The sequence below is a fragment of the Toxorhynchites rutilus genome, chromosome 3 (genome assembly GCF_029784135.1).
Source record: "Toxorhynchites rutilus septentrionalis strain SRP chromosome 3, ASM2978413v1, whole genome shotgun sequence".
Lineage (NCBI taxonomy): Eukaryota > Metazoa > Arthropoda > Insecta > Diptera > Culicidae > Toxorhynchites > Toxorhynchites rutilus.
The window spans coordinates 41,460,554-41,484,172 of NC_073746.1; the positions used below are offsets into that span (position 1 = coordinate 41,460,554).

General features: G+C 36.9%; 1 protein-coding gene across 1 annotated transcript; it reads right to left on the reverse strand.

Moving 5' to 3' along the window:
• Window positions 1–17,383: 17,383 nt before the first annotated feature.
• Window positions 17,384–20,944, reverse strand: LOC129773061 (uncharacterized). Its single transcript, XM_055776612.1, has one exon. The coding sequence runs from the start codon at window positions 20,942–20,944 to the stop codon at window positions 17,384–17,386; it is 3,561 nt and encodes a 1,186-aa protein (XP_055632587.1).
• Window positions 20,945–23,619: the final 2,675 nt, after the last annotated feature.

Here is a 23,619-nt window from a genome sequence, read left to right on the forward strand (position 1 = left end):
CCTCCCTCTTCCTATTCCTTATGTAATTTTATTTTCTGACATTTATCATTCGACCTGTGATCGATCTCTGGCGAGGTTATAATTCGGTTCTTTCCATTTTGTTCAATCCGTCGGTGTTTTGTCGAAAATTCCAAAACGAAGAGCTTTCCCGAATGGTGGAAACTTATCAAACTACTTTAAAAACAGGGTACCACTCAATTGTTAATTTTATTTAACAGCCTAGATTTAGCATCAGATGTTATAGATCCTCCAAAACATTCTGAAGTTCAGAAGGTCATAGAGTGAATAGTTTCCATTGACTTTAATTGATATGAATATAAAACCCAAGTGACCTTGCTTCCGTTTACAACAAATGGATATTAGTTTCTCATAGTCCCTCAAAGGAATTTTAGTTTTAAATATAATTGATTTAATCAATGCAAATAAACTCCCCTAAATAGCTAATGCATATTTTGTTTAAAATGCATGTGAACCCAAATAAAACCATCCCTCAAATATTATTTCACAGTAATTACAGTTACAGTTTTATGAATTACTCACATACAAAACCTACACGAAGCATTCTATTTATCAAGCATTGAAATTGGTAAAAAATCAATTTAGATAAATCATAACCGGTCTTCTTAAAATAAAAAGGTTTTACAGGATCCAGTTTTCTTCCAGTTTTTTTAAGAGCAATCTTCCAGTTTTTTTCAAAAATATTATTGGCAACCCTGATCGCATGTGTTGGTACAAAAGGGTCGTGTGCCACTTTTTTAACACTTTCGGTTTTTGGACAAGTGCCTTTTTTTTATATTCTAGAATATTGTTGAATGAAATATATAAATATATGAATGTGTGACTTTCGTATAGTTATTCGCTAACTATAATGGTCATACATATACACACTTGTGAAAGAATTGTAAACAGTAAACTATAAACTAATCAGTGGCTTATGGTAATTTTTAACAGTTACAGTTTCGGGGATATTTTTTTGTAATGGACAATATCTACAACAAGGAAGTTCCTAGAAATCCTTTTATAAAAGATTGTAGATATATATGCCCCCTCTAGGAAAAGGCATTAAATTTTAGTTTACCAAGAATTAAGAGACAAAAAATATTAGAAATATGCAAACTTTATATTCCAGAACCTTTATCATCTGGTATTTATCTAGAATACGTTATACATTCTTCTCTTTGATAAAAAAAACCGAAAGACACGCAACAACTGCATGAAATGTAAAAAATATGTTTACTTCGAGTATGCACTTATGCTATGTTCCGATTCTTACTCCAGTGAAACCACAATCGATTAAAACGTTTTTATGTTATTTTATAGCTCTTTGTACTTCCATGAATTATATTCAGTTGCTTACTTTTAATTAATAACAGTGAGAAATTCGAATTTCGTTATTTGTGTTGGAGTAATTTTTGCGCCAAAAATTACTCTGTTTTGATGAGGCTGAATTAGATGACTATCAAAACATAATAAAGACAAAGAAAACATATTTTTAGGAGTTTTTTCATTCAATCATACCCTCTTCTTCAAATAAATGCCAATAAAGCCTGAAAAATACACAATGGCAACATTACAGAGAAGTTTAATTTTTCTTATATATTTATAAAAATATATAAAATATTAATATATCTATAAAAATGGATTTCTGTCTGTCTGTCTGATTCTTATGGACTAGTGGTTTTTGGCGCCGGGGAAGGTTTTCGTGATAGTTTGAGACCCCTCCTCCCTCTCTAAGGGAGGACTGCCATACAAATTAAACACAAATTTATACATTACCAAAAAAACATAGCCAAATTTGGCATGGGATAGTTTTAGGGGTCACGAAACGTTTCTATGGTGAATAGACTGAATAGACTCATCCCCTCTCTCTGAGGGAGGGGGACTGGCATACAAATGAAGCATACATTTCGCATTATTCAAGAACTAATCAAGCAAAGGAACCAAATTTGGCATGTGGATGTTTTAGGGGGCAAGAATCATTTTAAGGTGATTCAACACTCCTCCGAGTTTTTTACGGGGGGCTGCCATACAAATGAAACACAAACTTCAGCATAACTCGAGAACTAAACAAGCAAATGAAGCCAAATTTGGGATGTGAGGGTTTTTGGGTACGAGAAATGTTTCTATGATGGTGAGACACCCTTTCCTCCTCTGGAAAGGAGAGAAGGTCCAATGCACAATTGAAAATTTTCGGAAAACTCTAAAGGAATATGGGAAAATTCGAAAAATTCAATTCGCATTTGTTCTACAATTACATATTGATAAGTGTTGTTAGTCCATTTGATGTTTGCTGTAATGAAAGTGATCTTTGTTCGAAAGTGGAAATGGATTTTATTGTGATAAAACGCACTCTTATATCGTCTTCTATCTATAAAAATAAAAATTAGTGGCCGAATGTGTTGATAAGAGCAAAACTCGAGAAAGGAGTTGTCCGATTTAGGGCTATCTTCATTCTATCATATTTTCTGTATCAAACATTTATTCCATGTAATGGAGAAATATGTTATTTGCAAGTGGTTGAAAAATCTTGCACGAGAATTGTGTCTGAAAATAATCTGATATTATAATGTCGAGTTTTGGTAGAAGTACTCGAATTATATAGTAAAAAATAATTTTAGAGGATAGATTAGTAGATCAATCAATGAACAGTTCCGCGATTGGACCCATGAACGTGCGCTTAGTAGGAAAACGTGGATGTGATAACGAAAAATAAATTTTGGACTGGACGAAGTTTGCCGGGTCAGCTAGTGCATTATATAAACATGAAAGAAACAAACAAGATTAGAATGGCATTATTTATGCAACGGAGAAATTGATCCCAAACCCAGGCCAGTCGTTTATTGCAGACATTACATCATTCAACACAACATCGGAATATTTCACCAATCCCTGGGGATATTTACTTGCAAGCCGGTTTCGCTCAATTGCGCCTAAGCCATATGTTGATCCCTTTAGCGGGATTAGAAAGGGTCTCGTAATGTACTCTGTTGTTACAATTTGTTTCCCCAATTTCGTATGCTTCGCTGCCCGGGCAGGCAAGCTAAGCAGCAACAAATTTGTTTTATTTAAATTGCTTCACATTTACCCATTTTTATTCAAATGATCCACACAATAACCCATAATCACCGAATCAGAGAGCTACTCTTTCTGTTCGAGGAACGAATTTTGGCCCACAAAAATGACATCGCACAACGTCACAAATGAAGCCATCATCACGATCCGGGATCCTCACGTTCGTCATCTTCAACTCCCCACACCGCACGGCGTGTCGAATATTCCCAAACAATGCATTTTTAGCACCCCCGGGGGTTGTGCTCAAGTTACACGACCAGGACGACAGTGACGACGTTCGGTGAAGGCGTTTCTTCGTCTCCACACCTCATTTCACACCCACACACCGCACCGCATCGGCGTGTTTGCGGCTTCGGGTAATGTTTAACCCCAACACGTGCGTGATTCGAATTAATCGATCCTTATCAGCGTTTTCATTGTACAAATGAATCCTTTCTTCCTGACGAACGGGCGGACGGGTTTTGACGCGGGTGTTCCGCAGAAAGGGGAAGACCGTAATTAACCCATTTGCGTTTGTGGGCGGACAAATTCGTTTGTTATCGGTGGCGGTCGATCGGAGCATTGTTTTTTGGAACCGTTTTTTGTGTGTTTTATTTTGGAACCCAGTTCATCGCGGTGCGGTGGAAACACTTTAGCATGCGAAACACTCTCTCTCTTCGCAGTTTGTCAGTCCTGTCATCATCTGCTGAATACGAGTTCGCAGAGGTTTTTGTTCGTTGTTCGGATGTTCGAACACGCGAGGGTGAACAAAATGTGTGGATGCACTTCCAACGCAGCGTGACGCAACGACCGAGGGAATAGAATAAAAATCTATGATGTCGAAACAGACGAGCTAACGATGCATGCACTCCAGAAGTGTTTTGCATCGTTGGCGTCGCTGCTGTTGCAGCGCCAGGATAATGGCGAAAAACTCACTAGGTGTGGCCGGGAGAGCAGTTTGTACCCTTGTTGAGTAGGTTAAAGACAAGTACCTCAGGAAATGCGTTGATTGGGGGTGTAGAACACGAGTTTATTGGTTGCGAGGTAACGTTGTTAGTAGAAATTTCCCGATGAGGTTGTCTTTTATTGATGAAGTGCGCCAGTCTGCTCATTCTGTTGTGTATTGTAAGGATCTTTCGTGCCACTTTGCACGAGTGAGTCATGAATTTCGCATATGCCTAACAGGCTATTAGATCATCAAGAACAAATGCAGGGGGTATTGGAAATTATTGGTTATATATTTTCAAGGTTTTTGGGTCGTGACTTTTTGGAACACTAACGTTCCTTCTCAGCGTTATATCGATTGTGTCATATTATATGAGTTAAGTACTAATTCCGTTGTAAAATATTGTAATTTGAGTGGCATGTTGAGAGATACTTTGTAACCAAAATGTGATCAGAATGAATGATCTCTGATTTCACGACGATGACTACGACAATTTTACAATTTTTATTTTTTTACCGTTTTACTCAGATAATAACTGTGCCATAAATAGTGACAAAGGGAACCAAGGATTAACGTCCTCTTCGTCAGCCGGGTAACACACTCCGGTTCAATTTTAGGTTCGAATTAAACTGTGTCCTCACAAACATTATCATATGTATAAAATGTAAAAGCGGACGTGAATAAATTCAAATTTTAAATTTTTAAAAAAGCTTTGTAAAGTAAATTTTTCTGAAGCTTTTTATCACTATGTGGTCAACATATACAGTGATGCTTCTGAATCCGGACGCTTTTTTATCCGGACACTTTTTCATTACATTTAAAATTATGCCAACACGATGACATTTTTTGCATGTTGAATTGATGTGACTGAAAGTTACTATTGTGTCAATTTAGTTTAGTGTCAAACATGGTACCTAGCTGTTAACGAAAAATGTAAAAAATCAAAAATCAATGTGAATTCCTCAAACCAATGTCCGGAATAAAAAGCACATTCAGAAAATGATTTTAAATCCGGACGGTTTTAAAAGTTGACGATTAAATTTCTCATTGAAGGAGTTGCATAAGGGTATCTTAGAAGCCGTAGTATGGAGTATGGAGTGTGGAGCAAAGATTTTCGATCCGGGAAACCGCAAAATTCTTCGGTATACAGGACGGGGTCGATTGTATGACCCGTTTGTATGTACGTGAGTATCTTTGTAACTTTGTCTGTAGTGCTGTCCCTCGTTATTAGAAATTTAACCCCCTTCCTGTTGACCGATTGATCTGAAACTTGGAACACACCTTTATCCCTGCAGTCATTATAAAACTCAAACATAATCTTGAAAATCCAAAATGGCGGCCGCTATGAAATGGCGGATTTCATATTTTCCTCAAACCTCATTAATATGGGTATCATACGAAAGGGCTTGACTAGTAGAACACAGTTATTTATGAAAAATTCAAATCCAAAATGGCCGCCAGCACAATTTTTTTTCCAACCCTTATCAATATGGGTATCAAATGAAAGGGCTTGATTAGTAGAATACAATTATTGATGAAAAATGCAAATCCAAGATGACGGCCGTTACAAAATGGTGGATAACATATTTTCTCAGAACCCCATCAATATTGGTATCAAACGAAAGGGATTGACTATTAGGACACAGTTGTTTATGAAAAATTCAAGTCCAAAATGGCCGCCACCACAGAATGGTGCAATATTTTTTTTCAAAATTGCATCAAAATGTGTAAGAAATGAAAGGGCTTGACTATTAGAACACAGTTATTAATGAAAAATGCAAATCCAAAATGGGCCACGTCAGATTTCCATTACCTACAGTTAGTTGTTTCATTACATGCCCCACGATTTTATTTTAGTCTCATCAATGCCATAGATTAATTAGAAAGGGCCTGCTACTTGCGTAATTATTTTCTAGCTTTTAGTACATCATCCGTATTGTTTGATCATAATGAAACCGTTGAACTTAAAAAGTGTTTTTTAATTATTTTATTTTATATTATCTGAATCATTAGTATATTTCTCTACAATAAAACCACTCATAAAATTCTTTGGAGGCGATCTGGCGTAGTGGTAACATCCATACCTCTCACGCAGAGATCACGAGTTCAATTCTCACTCCCGACATTCTTCCAAAAATGGAAGTAAAAGTGACGAACCAGCCGAAATGTGTTTGAAAGTCACTATAATAGAGAAAAAAAAAGAAAAAAAAATCAATTTCTTCCAAATTTTGGATTTGTATTTTTTCATGAATTTCGTTTGATACCCATATTGATGGGTTTTGAGAAAATATGTAATCCACCATTTTGTAGTGGCTGCCATCTTGGATTTATATTTTTCATCAATTTATCTTTTATTAAATACCCATATTGATGAGGTTTTGAAAAAAAATGGCGCCATCTTGTAGTGGCGGCCATTTTGGATTTCCATTTTCCATGAATAACTGTCTACTGGTCCATACCTTTCATTTAATACCCATATTGATGGGGTATAGAGAAAATATATAGTCCGCCATTTTGTAATGGCCGCCATCTTGGATTTACATTTTTCATCGATAACTGATCAAGCCATTTCATTTGATACCCATATTGATAGGATTTTGATAATATATAAAGAAATGGTGCTATCTTGTAGTGGTCATCTAGTGAAAATACAATAATTAATTGAATTAATAGAAAACTTTTGTACCAAACCCGTTTCCATTTAGTCCCGCTGCTTATGAGGCACCCGTTAATAAGTTCTACAATAATTAATAAATAATTTCTCTCAAAAAATTGCAAAGAAAACACGTGTCCGGATTAAAAAAAAAGTGTCCGGATTTCAAAGCTTGATAAAAAGAGTGTCCGGATTTAAAATCACGACACGATGAAAGGAATTTCAAATTTTGAACAAATATAACATGATTTTGTGGAGTTCTGTAATTCATAACATAGATGAAGGCCTTCTAAAGGGGTCTCCGTAGCCACATTGGTTGCGCGTTCGCTTAGTAAGCGATCGATCGTGAGTTCAAAACTCAGGACCCTCATTGACCATCTTTGTGTTGTTACAGAATAGCTACGTCCACGCAACAATCATCAGCGATGGAGATCGATCCACGGTCGAAATTAGATCGATTCATCCATACCACTGCTCTGCTCTGCAAGACACATCGGGCTGCTGTTCTATAAATAGCTCAACAATGATCAATCAACTTTCTCCGCTGTCCGGTGGTCTAACTGGATAATGGAAGAAAAATACAATACAGAATACTCTTACGCCTAAATGGCTACTGTGTAAATGTACCATATGCAATGGTATAGAAGGAATACTGGCGAATGGCAACTGTGTAATGTAATGTGCTATAATTATAGATATGATAACCATGTGACATGCACACGATAAAAATTCGGCTCTGTTACAGCTAAAATGCTAATGAGCCTGAAATAAATAAATGGGATAAAAAAAATGAAGGCCTTCTAATTCCATGGGGACGCTAATTTTGCTATGATATGTCAATATTTTTTAGTAGTTGAAATTATATTCGTAAGCGCTCAAGCGTCCTGATTTCGATGCATTACTAAAATTCATGTTGAGACTTACGATCACAGTACTCTGTCTGTAATAACATGCAGAAATGGGCTTAGTGATTAGTATCTTCAGCTACTACTACTAAGAAAAAAATCAATTTTATGACGTGTTGTTCAAATGCTACCAGGAAAAAGTACCAACTAAGAATAAATGGTAGCTAGAGTCATTCAATACCTTCAGTGACATATTTTCAACAATTTGAATTTTAATAATTTTTTGAAATTCTCGAAAAACATCATCCCGTCATTCGTTAGGATTTCAAAATTTGAGTCTTTACCGAAAAGATTTTTCAGTCGTTTATTTCTCATAAAAATCACATTTAAGGCTACTCATCATCAACATTTTAGATGTTTCCTCATCATGTGCTTTAAATTCCTTCGAATTATTCTACTTTTATATGAGGAATAATTTCGAAATATGGAAACCAAGTTCTTTGGGATAGTTATTACGAAAATTTTACTTGCGAAATATGTAACCACCAAAAATTATCTCAATCGAAACGTGGTGAGCTTTTTTTATATCAGTCACTGTATGATGAGCAAAAGATAATTGAGATTATTCCTGTTCATGGTATATTTTTAGAAGTGTTCGATTGCTTGTGCTGCAGTTATTCTCAACAATGGAACAAACCCTTCATTTGTCAAATCGTCAAAATCTACCGGTAAAATTCCACTGAGGCAACACTGAATGGCAATCATCAATCCATTAGCTGCCGAATAGAAGACCACTCCTTTCGAAACGTCGGACTCTGTTTAGCTTGTGTAAATGCCAAAAGTTGCTTAAAAGATGCCTTAATTAAATTATGCAAATTACGCAAAAATACGCATAACTGATGTTGTTTTAGGTCTGATAAAATGTTGCATTTTATAATATATCTGTGACGAACAACTATTGCTAAGAATACTTCTAAAATTCTTGTAAAAATGTTAATATTGAATGACTGTGTTTTCCATTGTTCAATAATCTACATATTTAAAAGCTAGATTAGATTTCTCATCTCTTCGCCAACAAATTTCCTTCATACATTTATGGTCTGAAACTTCTGATACAGTTTTACTCAACATAATTCAATATACGTCAATGAAATTAATATTCGTTGAGTAATCATGTTTGATGTGAAGATTGTTTTGCTTGACAAAATTCCAGCAATCAGTTTTGGTTCAAATGTTGATATCGTTTTTTTTTTTTATGTTTTAATCAAGATATTAAATTTTTCACAATGGTTTCATAATGGTCAAGTGTGTTTCGGAGTTTTGTAATCCGTTAATTTAATTGGGCCGTGATTCCGACCATAGTTGTTATTACTACAGAATAATCTCTGTTTCAATTTTTTTTAATTTTTTAAAACCAAGAACCTGTAGTTACAGATTACAGATTTTTTAACACGTTCGTCGCCCCGTCAACCAGACACTTTCCACACTTTTCTCGTTCAAATTGAATAGGATTTTCAAAAGGAATTTGAATAGACACTACAGCACTATATGTAGAAAAATAATAAAATTATAAACATATTATTATAATATGTATACTATAGTTTTTATTAATTTATAGTACAGATGGTTTGTACTGCCATTTTTTGTGAAACCCATATAATGTGACTTTAACATGTGTTATTGTTTTCAATTTGTATTCCAGTTAAAGAAAATATTGCTAGATCATGTAAAAGTTGTCTACAAACTAAGTTTGATGTTCATTTAATAATTTATCCAGAAGTTGGACCCCGCAAGAAACTCATAAAGGTTGCGTTGGGCGACGAACTGGTTAAATTAAGCTCTATTGTTAGTTTTGAATTTTAAAAAAATGGAAATGTGTTACTTTATCACACACGAAAAGTAAATTTTCATTTATAGTTTTTATTGTAAAAGCGTATTAATTATATTCGAAAATCCATAACCATTTTCGCTCGACGGTCCAGAAAAGGAGTGAGTGCATATCAGCACAACATTGTCAGCCTGTCAGATGAGGCAGCTGTCAGTAGCTCACGTCTGTCCTTGGTTTGCGTCCAGACTATAATGCTGTCTGTTTCCCACTCATGTGCTTTATTCTTTTCTTTTATGCGCTCACCAAAAAAAAAATGAAAGAGACGAAAATTGTGAGTACCTCAAAGCTGTATATCGAAGACGCACGAATGTTAGTTGGGGTAATTGTTCACAGAGGGTATACATTCAACTCAAAATTTATTCACGTTTCTATATAAAACATTACATTATATTTGTATAAAACAAATATTCTATTCCTCTTTTTTATAAGGACTGATAATTCTAAACAAATAATCGTGACTTGTGATTTGGCATTATAGCACATACTTAAAACATACACACATACAAAAAAAAGGTTCAAAGTGCGACATCAAAGTTTGTTGGTGATTTTTGAATCGCTGAAATAAAGTAATGCATGATGAGAATAAACATATATTTTAAGCTACAAGTTTCCAGTTTTGATTATCGTTCATACATGCTGTTATTGTGTGTAGGCAAAGTGGACAAAATTTTCAGGAAAAATATAAGATTTTTGACAATTTTAAATGTTTTCCCAGAATGAAAAATATATTCTGGAACCAACCAATCACAAGCCCAATTAAGATAACTAATTAGCTTTCATTGTTCCCTAGAACGTTCCGATGGGATTTTTTACTAGATGTTTTTGTTTGAATGAAAATTATCCTTACGTTTTCGATTATGACTTTTTATTTAATAATTATCACACAGGAATGAATTGACATAATTGTAAACATGCATAAATTCTATGAAAAATATATTATACATTATTGCTTTGCAGTCAGTCATTCCATGTCAATCCGCTATGGTGAATCTCAGATTACAATTGGTAGTTCTATTCTTTTTTGGCATAAATTTGACTCGTTTTTCTATTTTTGCATTAGGGTGCCTACTTCCATTTTAGGGTGATTCGAAAAGTATTTTTTCCCCCTTTTCCAAAAGTGACTTTTTTCAAACAATCATAACTTTTTAAACCACTGAACCGATTGAGATGATCGACATGTCAAAATGAAAATTGTTTTCGTAATTATTGATGATTATTGAGTCATTGATATTCTTTTACAGATGTAATATTTTTCAAGACTAGCTCATTGGCTTCAATTTGATACATCGATCATCTGAATCGGTTCAGTGATTTAAAAAGTTATGATTGTTTGAAAAAAGTCACTTTTGGAAAAGAGGGAAAAAATATTTTTTGAATCACCTAAAATGTAGTTCAAAAGTTTTTGGAAAAAGTAATTTTTGGAAAAAAAAAAGAGGAAAAAATGAGTTTTCAAACCACCCTGGAATGGAAATGATCACCCTAATGAAAAGAAAAAAAAATAAAAGAAACGGATCTATTATTTTGTGATAAGGAACAAAACTATCAATTTTCAAGAAAATCTGAGAATCATTATATAGGTTTGGCATGAAAACTTTATTTATTTGACAAAAATAAATAAAGTTTTTAGAACATTTTAGAAAAAAAATATCCACAGACTTACAGTAACCCACAGTAATTTTGTATATTTTGCAGCAAAAACTTTTGCCGAGGGGTGAATTTTTAGCCAAATGTATCCCCAAAATGAAAACGAAAGGCACTGAACGTATACTTTGTAACTTTGTAATTTTGTTTTTCGACATTAGTCGTTTGATCGATCCAAGGTGTGTTTACCTTGGGTCTCTCTTATTTTCTTACAACTCAACTCTGTGTTATTTTTCTCTTGATTGCACTTTCGAATTCAATGCGGTTAGTGCGCAGTGCGTGTGGTGACTACTCAAGCGGCAGGTCTTTGAATGTCCTGTTGAATGTTCTCCAACACATTCTAAAGTTCAGATCAATTGATCTACCTTCTCAACTACGAGTGGTGCAATGTTCGTAGCAAGAAATCTTACCCGAAATTGCTCATAGAGCCCGTGTGCTATGCTGGCTTTGAGTTTATATAAACATCAGATGTTAGAGGGGAGAAATACTTAAGGATACCTCATTTTTTATCTTAATATTAAAATTTCATTTGGACAAACCTAATACAGGAATTAAAATACCAAAAAATAAGACTAAAAAATTGAAGAGAAATAGTTTTACAGTACAATAATTTCAATATCAAAGTAATACTTGAGCAGTGTTGTTTTGGTAATGAATGGTAATTAATTAGGTAATTGTGCTACCTAATAGAACATTATTCCAGAATTTCAGAATGCTCGAATGATATCACTAATAATAAACAAAGTTCGCCATTTTATGAACTACATATAAATACTATCAATATTTGGTTGCGGGTCCGCCACTAAGCGAACAATCATGAGCTTATAACTCAGGGCCCTCAACTGACCTTCTTTGTGTGTTATTCTAGCTACTATGTCCACGCATCAATCATCATGTGATGGTGATCCCCACCTCTCACTCCTCATACGATCGATCTGTTGCATCGGTAATTGGTGCTATTTATAAACACAACAATCGAAGCCTCATATCAACAGTCCCGCTGTGTTCAACTGTGAACTGTCGAACAATAGTATTCTTACGCCGAAAAAGGCGACATGTGTTGTGTATCGATAGAATAGGAATGCTTTTACGCCTAAATGGCAACATGAGAAATGTACATGATAAATTCGGCTCTGTTACAGCTGAATTGCTAGATAAGCCTAATAATAAAAATAAAAAGATGGGATAAAAAAAAAGAATACTACATGAAACTTCGAAGCAAATTATATTTCTCAAGCATTGGAATGGGTAAAAAAATCAATTTAGATAAATCAAAGCCAACCTTAAAATAAAACTGTTTTACAGGATTCAGTTTTTTGAAAAATATTATTGACAACCCTGGGCACACTAGTAACTACCAAAGATGCCAGGTTGGAAGACATGTCTTCATTTTGAAGACATTTGACTTACTGTGAAGACATTTGATTTTGTGAAGATCTTTCGAAGACATTATGAAATATGTGAAGACATTTCAGCATGATAGTGTATTTGGATGTTTGGAATATATTATTTCCATAAAGTTTCTCATTTACTTTTGTCTCTAGTAATCAATGGAGAATTTTGTGTCGGTGTCATTCACTCGGTTTTTTCGCTAACTTATAAATATCGCATCTGAGAAAAAAAACTTTCTATACCCAAAACAGCGATCATTGCTTATTCTGCTAGTTTTGTGTCATCTTAGTTTCCCTCCGAGCTGTGGACGCGAGTGAATATATCACTCAAATATCACCCGCATTGAAATTAACACATCGAGCCAAGCCATGGCAAAGCAGGCGTAATCATAATGTTTTTCGTCACATTTTGTATTTTAGGTGATTTTTGAAATGCTTTAACTTCGTGAAAAATCAACGTTCAAGATGGGATACACATCATTTCGAATCTTTAACTTTTCAGTTTTGGAAAATTTTACGAACACATTTTCATCTTGGTGTGTGTAGATGTCGTGGACAAAAATATCGGGAAGAAATAACAAATGTTTTTTTTCTGTTTTTCCATTTTTTTGTAGACTAACATAATTTTTTGCTATCCAACTCAATAGCAAATAAAGTTGACCCTATCAAACAGATTTAATTTGATTGCAAGATCTTTCTTATACGACCTTTTCATATAGGGATATTTCTTTTTGAATCAACAATTACCCTTTCGTGTATGATGATGAATAATTAAATAAGTAACGATCGTATCGCAAACCAAAAATTAGTTTCGAAAATTCTAATAAATTCTTTACAAAGCTAATTTGTTACTTTGAAAGCTCTAATGTAAGTAGGTAAATTTTCAACCTAGTGTATTCCCTGAATTCCTGTGAACGTTTCATGAAACGAAAATAAAATCGTGGGCTATACGATGAAACCCCTAATTGTGTTGTGATCAGGGTTGCCATAATAAAATCTGTGTTTTTTGTCTCAAAATTTTTTCTTATCTGAGTTTTCTCTCAGAAAAACTGTATCAAAATCTGTATTAACCATTTGCGGTTGTCTGTCTGCTCTCAGCAAAAAAGTATACTAATATTATAATTTATGCAACAATTTATGATATCACATTTTTTCTAAACGAATATTATTGTCTTGCGAACTTATTCACGAACCAAAGCGGTGCTACTATGAATAATAACGATATTCAGTATAAACAAAAGTCGTCATTCATGCTTGAAAAAAGGAATCATGGAAAACTTCATGTATTGCGGCACTGTGTAGATATGAAGAGAATTGTTCTGTATGTTAAAACAGAAAGGTTGAAGGCGAAAGACGTCAAATTATTTATTTTTGTGATACATGCGAAAGACTTCACACGAAGAAGAATTATAGCAAATATTTTTTTAAACATAAACAAAAAACTTTTTATTAGGTAACGTAAGAACTTCACGACACTTATAAGACGCGACGCGAGACAAGACATAACACTTATTGTTCTTACTTAATTAAACGAATTAAAATTTACCTTATGTCGCCAATGTCCGACATTGTCCCGCAGATGGGCAGCTTCGCGCCCGAAACGTGTTATGTCTTGTCTCACGTCGCGTCTTATAAATAAACATAAAAACATTGTTTAGTAAATACTTATCAGAAGTACACATAACACAAAGGAATCTGTGAATCTTTCATAATCTCACAAAATTATACGTCACTGCTTTTTCAAGTAAATATACCAGTACGACATACGTTTCGAAATTTATTTATTTGTGGTAAAGCTAGCCGATGAGGCATTTCTATAAATAATGTATAATGAAGGAGAAATGTCTAATTTAAAAGCTGATTTAATTTCAAAAAACCATATTTAAGCCATCTTTAAAATTATTTACAAAGAGCAATTTCACGCCTGTTTTTTTTAATTGTTTGGAAAATTATTCCACATTTTTTTTTATCGAGAGCGTGTTTTAGATTATAAAAGTTCGATGGATCTATTGTTGAGATTTCATCATTTTCATCATACAGAATTTTTTTCTATGAAATAAAACTCTCTATTAATCCCTAACCGATTCATGATAAGTTAACTGTTAGAACAAGATGTTCGACAAAGTTATTGGAAAATTAATGCATGAAGTTTCTTGATGAAATAAATAATAGTTGTAGTAACAAAAATCTACTCAGAAATTGAATTTATTATAACAAAATTTCATATCTCACCTTTTTACACAATTTCGGAATCTTAGTCGTTATTCATTTTGATTGATTAATGACGTTGACTTCGATTTAGCGAGTAGAAAATGCATATGCGAAAACTTTATACAGATTTTCAAAACAAGATTTCAATTAGAAATGTAAAAATTGTAAGATCTCGAGAACGGTCAATCTAAGGATAACAATGTTCACATTTTTTTTTCAGCAAAATTGCGTGCAGAATCTATTTTGTATAACATTTCTCAAAAAGCTTCGATTTTACAAAGTTTTACTTAAAAAAAAAATTCAAAAATTAACCCGTTAACGATTTTGAAATTTTGATAATTTTTCATGTTCATTTTTTTATTTTTTTATTTTTGTATAACTTTATCGGACAATAAATTCAGATTAAAGCAAGTATGTGCGGAGAGTATTTCAATACAAAACATAATAAAATACAAAAATACAATTAGAGTCAGTATTATTTCGATAAAAGAACACACATTATGATGTAGGACAAAATCCATTCGATTGTGTTTGTACTTTGGAAAAAAAATCAAACGTTTTGGCAAACGTTCGATTTTTTAACAGTATATTCTCGGTAAGTATAAGGGTGGAAAAAAAATCTTCTTGAGCATTGGGATTTCTTTAACACCAATAGTCGAAATCACACTAAAAATATACAATAACCATTGTTCGTTGAAGATACGAAAAAAAAGGTTTATATTGTTTCTATAAAGTCCAATAGATTCTCTACAACTCTTTCTTGGATATGATTCCGCTACAAACCGCTACTGGTTTAAATATTTTCTTTCACTTTTGGAACTATTATATATACGACACATACGACCTTTGAAAAGTTGTCTTGAGTTGTAGTGGTTGATTCACATGTGAAAAAAACAGTCTCCAGCGCCGAAGCGCTGTTGAAAATTTCATTTGAAACGAAGAATGCGAAGTTGAGTCGTTTACTAATTTGGTTTAGAATTGTTCATATGTAAAATTTACGTTGTCATTTCTATTTGGCCATTTTTTTGTAAAACAAATATTTTAACCAAGAACAAATCGAATATTAAGCATTGAATCTTAGGATGAGAAACTTCATCAGTGTAATAATTATTAGGAAACAGATTTACGATGTTATTATGACGTTATATGTTTATTTCCTCTATGTTCTGTTTGAAGACCAACAGTCGGTACATTGGTAAGCCACTTTAATGATAAAGATAATACAGTTATACCTCGATATAAGACAACTTTACTTTTTTCTCGTTACGTTATATCACCCAGCAGTATTTATAAACCTTTCTTATGCCCATTTATGATAATTTTCGTATACAAACATAATCAGTTTTAAGTAGAGGAAAATGTCTGAAAAAATTGAAGTGAAGTTGGTATGAATTAGTGATGGAACGGATAGTAGGTTGGCTGGATACGGGATAGCTTCAAGGCCTGATAGTCGGATATTCGGCCTTGTTGTTTAAATGTTTAACAACGGCAAACACGAACCGGGTTTGAATATAATTTCGGGGCTACAAATCTCTCAGATTAAAGGAACGCACTTTATTAGGGTTAACAAAAAATGCGACCGTTTCGCTTGGTGGTTTATTCCGAACTGAACTCATGGTATAATAATGATTATTTCGCAATAGAAATGAACAATAGCTCGATAGTGTGTGGGGCTTGTGTTGACGGCTTGCACAAACTATTGGTTGTGGGTCAGCACCATTCACAATATTGTCTGTGCCTCAACATCCCGGCCGCCTTGAAAGAATTTCAACATCAAATTTTCACGTTTTCTATCTACTACTAAACGCACTGTACATATTCTCTAATGAATAGTTCATATTAACTATAATTTAAATTCATGAATTCATATTAGTTTCTAGTGTATTCGCTGCTTGACGCAATGATTATCGATCTACTTTCGCTGCTTTCGTGATGCTGCTGTTTCACCATGATGAGAACGGGATTTCCAATCGTCCTGGCCAGCCTGCCAGTCTTCATCGTGGGTGGTGTGCGAATTGAAAGGTCCGATTAGTTCAAACGTTACTTGAAGGTTTCCTTGGAATGATTACTGAGGGGTATATTTTTCCTGAAAATATGAACGGGTGCTTTTTATGATGAATTTGTGAACAATGACATGACTTCCCTGATGCGGAGGCCTCTGAGGCCTCCGCAGGTGCTCCTTGCACCGATGCTATCATCCTGCTGTAGACTGATTATTACTCAAATTTCTCTCGCGTTTCCATTGAATGCGATGCTCCTGTCCGACATGGTCATTTTATAGCTGGCCGGGCTACCTGGTGACCAAAACAAGGCGTTTCCTTTCGTCGAATTACCGCGAATTCGAGGCTTGTAGTTGACTCTCCGATGCAATATGGGATGGAGTGATGTTTCAACCTGACGATTTAAATGAGACAGCATTATTGTCTTATCAACGTGAGGAGACTCTCAGTCTCCACTGCGCATTCAGCGCCGAGTCTAGTGAATGCACTAGACCAAAGAGGTCTGGAACGTCTTCCAGTAGCAATCAAACTTGCTCGAACTTTGTATTCCTGGATTTTCATATTGGTATTACGCGATACGGACCTTAGCAGTTGGAGAAACAGCATTCACCATCTATGGACTGGAGGACGTCAACGCTGGCAAAAAGAAGTTATGTTAAATTTTTGCTCAAGTACAAATACATAAACACTTAACTGGTCTGCGGAGATCCCTCCGAGGACCTCCGCTTGCGCTTAAGGCGCATGCTTGGAAGAGATACTAGATCTCTTTTTGTGGAGATGGTTGGTTTTCTTCGATGGGTAGGACGCAAATTTTGGAAATTCCTCTTTCGTATGATCCGTCCTTCGTTCGTACAACGGCGACCCGTACATTTCCATCGCTTCCGGTGTAAATTTTTGTTACACGACCTAGCTGCCATTTGAGAGGAGGTAAATTTTCCTCCTTCAAAAGCACCATCGTTCCGATGGCCAGGTTGTTGCGACGTCGGGTCCATTTCGATCGACTATGCAGAGTCGATAAATATTCTGACGACCACTTTTTCCACACTTGCTGCACGAAATGTTGCGATCTTTGCCACATGGATAGTCTATTTTCTACTATTCCTTCTAGACACGGCTCCGCTATAGACATAAGGGGTCGTTGTACAATGAAATGACCTGGGGTAAGTACTTCCAAGTCATTGGGATCGCTGCTAAGCGGTGTTAATGGCCGTGAGTTCAAACACGCCTCAATTTGAGCAATGGTGGTGGCGAATTCATCGTGATGGAGAGTACGCGTGCCAATCGTCCTTTTGAAATGGCCTTTAAACGATTTAACGGCTGCCTCCCAAAGGCCACCGAAGTTGGGTGATCTCGCTGGTATAAATTTAAATTCAATTCTATCGTTGATCAGGTGTCTCGTCATCGTCTCTTGAAATTGTTGGTTCTTGAACATTTTTGCCAACTCATCAATTTCTCTTTTCGCTCCAACAAAATTTTTGGCATTATCCGACATTATTATCTGTGGTTTGCCTCTACGCGCAATGAATCGCTTTAGTGCAGCGAGGAAGGCTTGTGTGGTAAGGTCTGAAACAACTTCCATATGGACAGCCTTGGTAACAAGACATACGAACATGGCAACAAAGCATTTCGAAGGCTTAATCTTTCGACCTGGGTAGGACATGAGGAAGGGTCCACAATAATCGACGCCTACCTTCAGAAAGGCTGGCGCTGGATTCACCGTCTCCTGTGGTAAATCAGCCATCAACTGATCTTCCACCTTGGGTTTGCATCTGAAGCATGGCACACATTCGTGTATTATCTGACGTGCAATGCGACGGGCATTCAATGGCCAAAAGCGTTCTCTAACGCACGATATCAGAAGCTGTTGTCCAGCGTGAAAGAACTTATGATGATAATGGCGCATAATAAGCTTTGTTAACGGATGACGATGATCTAAAATGAGGGGATGCTTTCTTCCTGCTGAAACTGTCGCATTATGTAGTCGGCCACCAACGTGTATTATTCCATCTATTAAAATTGGATTCAGTGCATTGATTCTCGATGACTCTTTAACCTGGTCACTATTTGCAAGTTCGCTCATTTCCGTGGGAAAACATTCAGTCTGCGACAGTCGCACTAATTTCAGTAATGCCGATTCATGTTCTTTGTACGTGATGAACCCATGAAATTTATTATTTCGGTTAACGGGATTTGCGTTATGCACGAATCGGTACAGAAGTGCAATCAATCGAACGAGGGATAACAATGATGAGCGCAACGAAAATAGGTCGTTAGATGGAGTCACCTGCAATGGAAGGGATACTGTCGCCTTCTGCTCCTGGAGCGCTGAGGTAAGATCTTCAGATGATGTGACGTCAGCTTGCGGCCATGTTGAGCGATTTTGTTTCAACCATAGTGGACCACTCCACCATAGACAGAAATTTTTTAGTTGAGCTGGAACCATGCCGCGACTGATTACGTCTGCGGGATTTTCTACCCCAGCAATGTGTTCCCATTTGCTGTCTGTGGTTACCTGCTGAATCTCAGCCACTCTGTTTGATACAAACGGCTGCCATCGAGACGGAGAAGATTTTATCCAATATAAGACTATCATTGAGTCAGTCCAGAACTGACATTCTACGGCGAGTGGCAGACTACTCTTTACTTTCTCATAAAGATGACATAGTAATAACGCTGAGGATAATTCTAGTCTAGGAATGGACTGTTTTCTCTGCTTACGCTTCAGGTCGTTCAATGGAGCCACCTTTGATTTAGACGTTAACAGACGTACAGTGACGGTCGTATCTTTCCAAATAGTACGCACGTAGATACAGGCCCCGTACGCCTTCTCAGAGGCGTCACAGAAACCATGAAGCTCCATTACTGCCTGTCTACCATACCCAATCCATCTTGGGACTCTGATGTCTTCAAGACTGGTCATGTTTTTCCTAAACTCTAACCAATACTTTTGCTTCGGTTCAGATAAGGTTGCATCCCAGGCAGTTTGTTCTTTCCACAACTCCTGAAGAAAGATTTTTGCTAATACCACTACGGGTGAGATTAAACCAAGCGGGTCAAAAATTCGAGCAGTGTCTGCTAGCACCATTCGTTTGGTAATAGACGGTTCGTTGCGCCATTGCGGTGTTTTGAAGCGGAAATCATCCGTTACTGGCTCCCATACGAGACCTAGTGTTTTAACCGTCGCACTCGATGAATCCAGCTCTTTCGCCATTCTATCGTCGCAAAGCTCTGCAGGAACACCGTCCAACACTGCGTCATGATTGCTTTTCCATTTTCGTAAAGTAAAACCAGCGGTATTCAACAAATCACAGGTTTCTGCCACCAGTTCCTGTGCTTCTTCAACGGAATCACCGCCTGACAGTAAATCATCAACGTACAAGTCGTTTCCAACGACGTTCGAAGCAACCGGATGAGAAATCTTTCCGGATTCTGCCAGTGTTTGCAAGCATTTGGTAGCCAAGTATGGAGCGCTAGCAGTTCCGTAAGTCACGGTTGTTAGTCGATAGGTTCGAATAGGATGCGAGGGTGATTTCCGCTTCAAAACACCGCAATGGCGCAACGAACCGATTGGGAGCGTGGGTGATTTTCTCCAGAGAATCCGTTGTAGATTATGATCTTTAGGGTTGACATTGACCATGCGATACATTTTTGCAATATCGGCAACCACAGCGTATCTATGTAGGCGGAAGCGCATAATTATGGTAAGTAAGCTGTTCTGTACCACAGGTCCGACCATTAAAATATCGTTCAACGACACACCGGTGGAAGTCGAACATGAGGCGTCAAAAACAACCCTTAGCTTCGTTGTTGAACTATCAGGCTTGATTACGGCATGATGTGGTAAATAGTATACATATTCACCAGTATCCTCCTCTACTTCTACCATGTGACCCATCTGCTGATATTCATCGATGAAATCGCCATACATGGTTTGCAATTCGGCGTTTGCTTGGAGACGCTTCTCCATCCCAAGGAATCGCTTGATGGCGGTTGCTCTTGAATCACCGAGCTTGTGAATTAATTCTTGCCTTTTCGGCAAAGTTACAATAAATCTTCCAGTGTAATCGCGGAATGTCGTGGTTTTGAACCATTTTTCGCATGCTGCTTCTTCAGCTGAAAGGGCTGTTTTGACATGACACTCTTCCAGATCCCAGAATTTGGATAACTGATCTCGAAGATCAAATGATTGGTCTAATTCCACGGAACTGGTATGAACGACTACTGTGGGTAAACCTGCTGATTCAATATCGACTACACCTGATACCACCCAACCGAAAACAGTGTTGTGAATAATAGGGCCATAGTGACCTAATTTCATTTTTCCTTCTGATAGGAGTTCATAATAATGTTCAGCCCCTATGATTACATCGATGGGCCCGGGCGTATTGAAGAGCGGATCAGCCAGTTCAAGTTCGGTTGGAAATGTAATATGCTGTGTGTCTATTTGTTTAGATGGTACAATCGACGTGACTTTGGATAGCACGTGAAAACTCATGACCTCCGAGTACTGCGTGTTTTGCGAAGAAAACGAGGAGACTGTAGCTAGCACTGCGTTCGTGGATATTGTCTCTGATGATCCAACTCCTTTAACCCTCAAATAGCTTGCAATACGTTTGCACCTTAATTTCTGGGCAAATGCTGTCGTCATCAAATTTCGCTGAGACGCGCTATCCAGCAACGCTCGCGCTGGTAGTTCATGGCCGTGTTGATCACGGATGCGTACAATAGCAGTCGATAATAGAACGTCTTGAGAATAACGTCTTGAGTCTGACGGTGTGAGAGATTGATTGCATAATGCTGTATTGTCTGTGGCGGGTCGTGAGATGCTGCCTTGAGCAAGAGTTTGTGTAAGGTGTCGTGTGGATTGAGTTGGTGTGGCTGGGTTCTGACTTTGTGACTTAAATTGTGGTGGTGAAGTACGTTGAAAGTTCGCTACGTGAGGTCTCGTCAAGTCGTGTGAGGTCGCGTAAGGTCTCGTCAAGTCGCGTGAAGCTGTGCGAGGTCGTGTCGTCGTTTGTCCTGATAATTGCTGAGTTGAAAAGGCATCGTGCAGTAATGTATGATGTTTATTTTTACAAATTGAGCAGGAACCCTTGCTACATTTATTAACTATGTGTCCCGATGCCAGACAATTGAAACAGAGCTTATTTGTTTTAACAGCTGCAATGCGGTTATCCGTGCTCATCCGCCGGAATACTGTACATTGGAAAACGCTATGTCTTGACCCACCACAAAAATTGCACCCAACATCCACTGAAATCGTGTGGCTAGAGATTAATTTGGCTTGTTGGCGTTCGAAGTTTGAAGACGGACTGATCGACTGCAAGACTGCGCAATGATCACGGAGATATTCTAATAATTCTTCATATTTCACAAAATTTCTACTGTTGTGGTGCGATTCCCAACTTCTACGGGTTATAGGATCGAGCTTGGAGTTTAAAATGTAAGCAAGTAACACTGACCATTCTCTTGTCGATACCCCGATCTTGTTGATCATTTGAAGGTTTTTATCAAATGTGCAAAGTAGATGGTTTAGTGATTCAAACTGCTCTCTTTTTACTGGTTCCACTGCAAATAAAACGTCCAGATGAGTTTTCAGAATTAGTTTTTTTATTGTCATACCGCTTTTCTAAAGTATCCCACGCCACTTCATAATTCACAGCAGTGAGATCGATGGCACCAATCTCTTGTAGTGCTTCACCCGTCAGTGAAGTGCGTAAGTAGGTGAATTTATCAATGGCTGACAATGCATGATTGTCGTGGATTAGGGAACGAAACGTGTCTCGGAAAGTTACCCATTGCATTAACTGTCCAGAAAATGTTGGAAGTTTGATGTCAGGTAAACGCACCCTTGATGTCGGTGCTGTTGGATTTGACGAGTGAACAATAGAACTGGAACACGGACTGTGTTGGAATCGTAGACGGATCAGCGCAGATTTGATGTCGTAGTACAGATTCTCGAAGTTGGAGAAGACACGGAAATCTTTTTCATATCGATCTTCCTCACTGCTTTCAGGCTTCTCTGCTGCACTTTCTGCCGCCGCTTCAATCTGTCTCCTCACTATATAAAATTTGTTCAATACACCTTCCAGCATGGCGAGCCTCACCTCGATCTGATGCTCATCGCGATCCGTTCCATCCGCTACCGTGAATGCCTGAATCGTCTCCAAGGTTTTCCACAATTGTCGCTCCTGCTTGTGAAGATCCCTCAGTGTTGCATCAGGCATTATGAAGAATTTATAATAGTAAGTAACACAATGACGTACCGTTGGACGCGAGTGACCTCAATAAGCTTGACAGTACTTTCAATATAATATAGTTCAATATAATGAAAGAGTATATATTGTATGCAGAATTCAATTGAATTAGCGAATCAGACCGACCATCAAATATTGCCAACAAAGCGAACTTTCAGACAATGGGTAAATGGCTCACACTCAAATCCGACACCTTAACTTTACGAAATTGAATATGTATATGCAAATATTTTCTTTATTCGTTCTCAATTCAATTCGATTTAATTAATTGTTTCAATCTCTTTTGTTAGAACTGCAATGGCGGATACCAAAGCCGTCTTTTGTAGAAGATAAGAATGGCGGACGCCACATGCGAAGGCAGACCACGCCACAGACTCACGTGCTAATCCACTTCCCTGGCTTTTTGGAAGATTTGTTCCTCCTTCATGCATAGGACATGCGAAAGTTGGTCACAGGAACAGATATTTGATGAAAATCCGGTACTCCGACTGTCTCTCCGAGTCAAGATGAAGAACTCTATTGTTCTGGCGCGAACAATGTAAGCTCACATGCGGTTCACACGCGGTTCACTTCGAACACAATTTCCCGAAATTACTAAGTTCACCGGTCCACGAATCCGGTTCGAAGGACCAAATGTTTAACAACGGCAAACACGAACCGGGTTTGAATATAATTTCGGGGCTACAAATCTCTCAGATTAAAGGAACGCACTTTATTAGGGTTAACAAAAAATGCG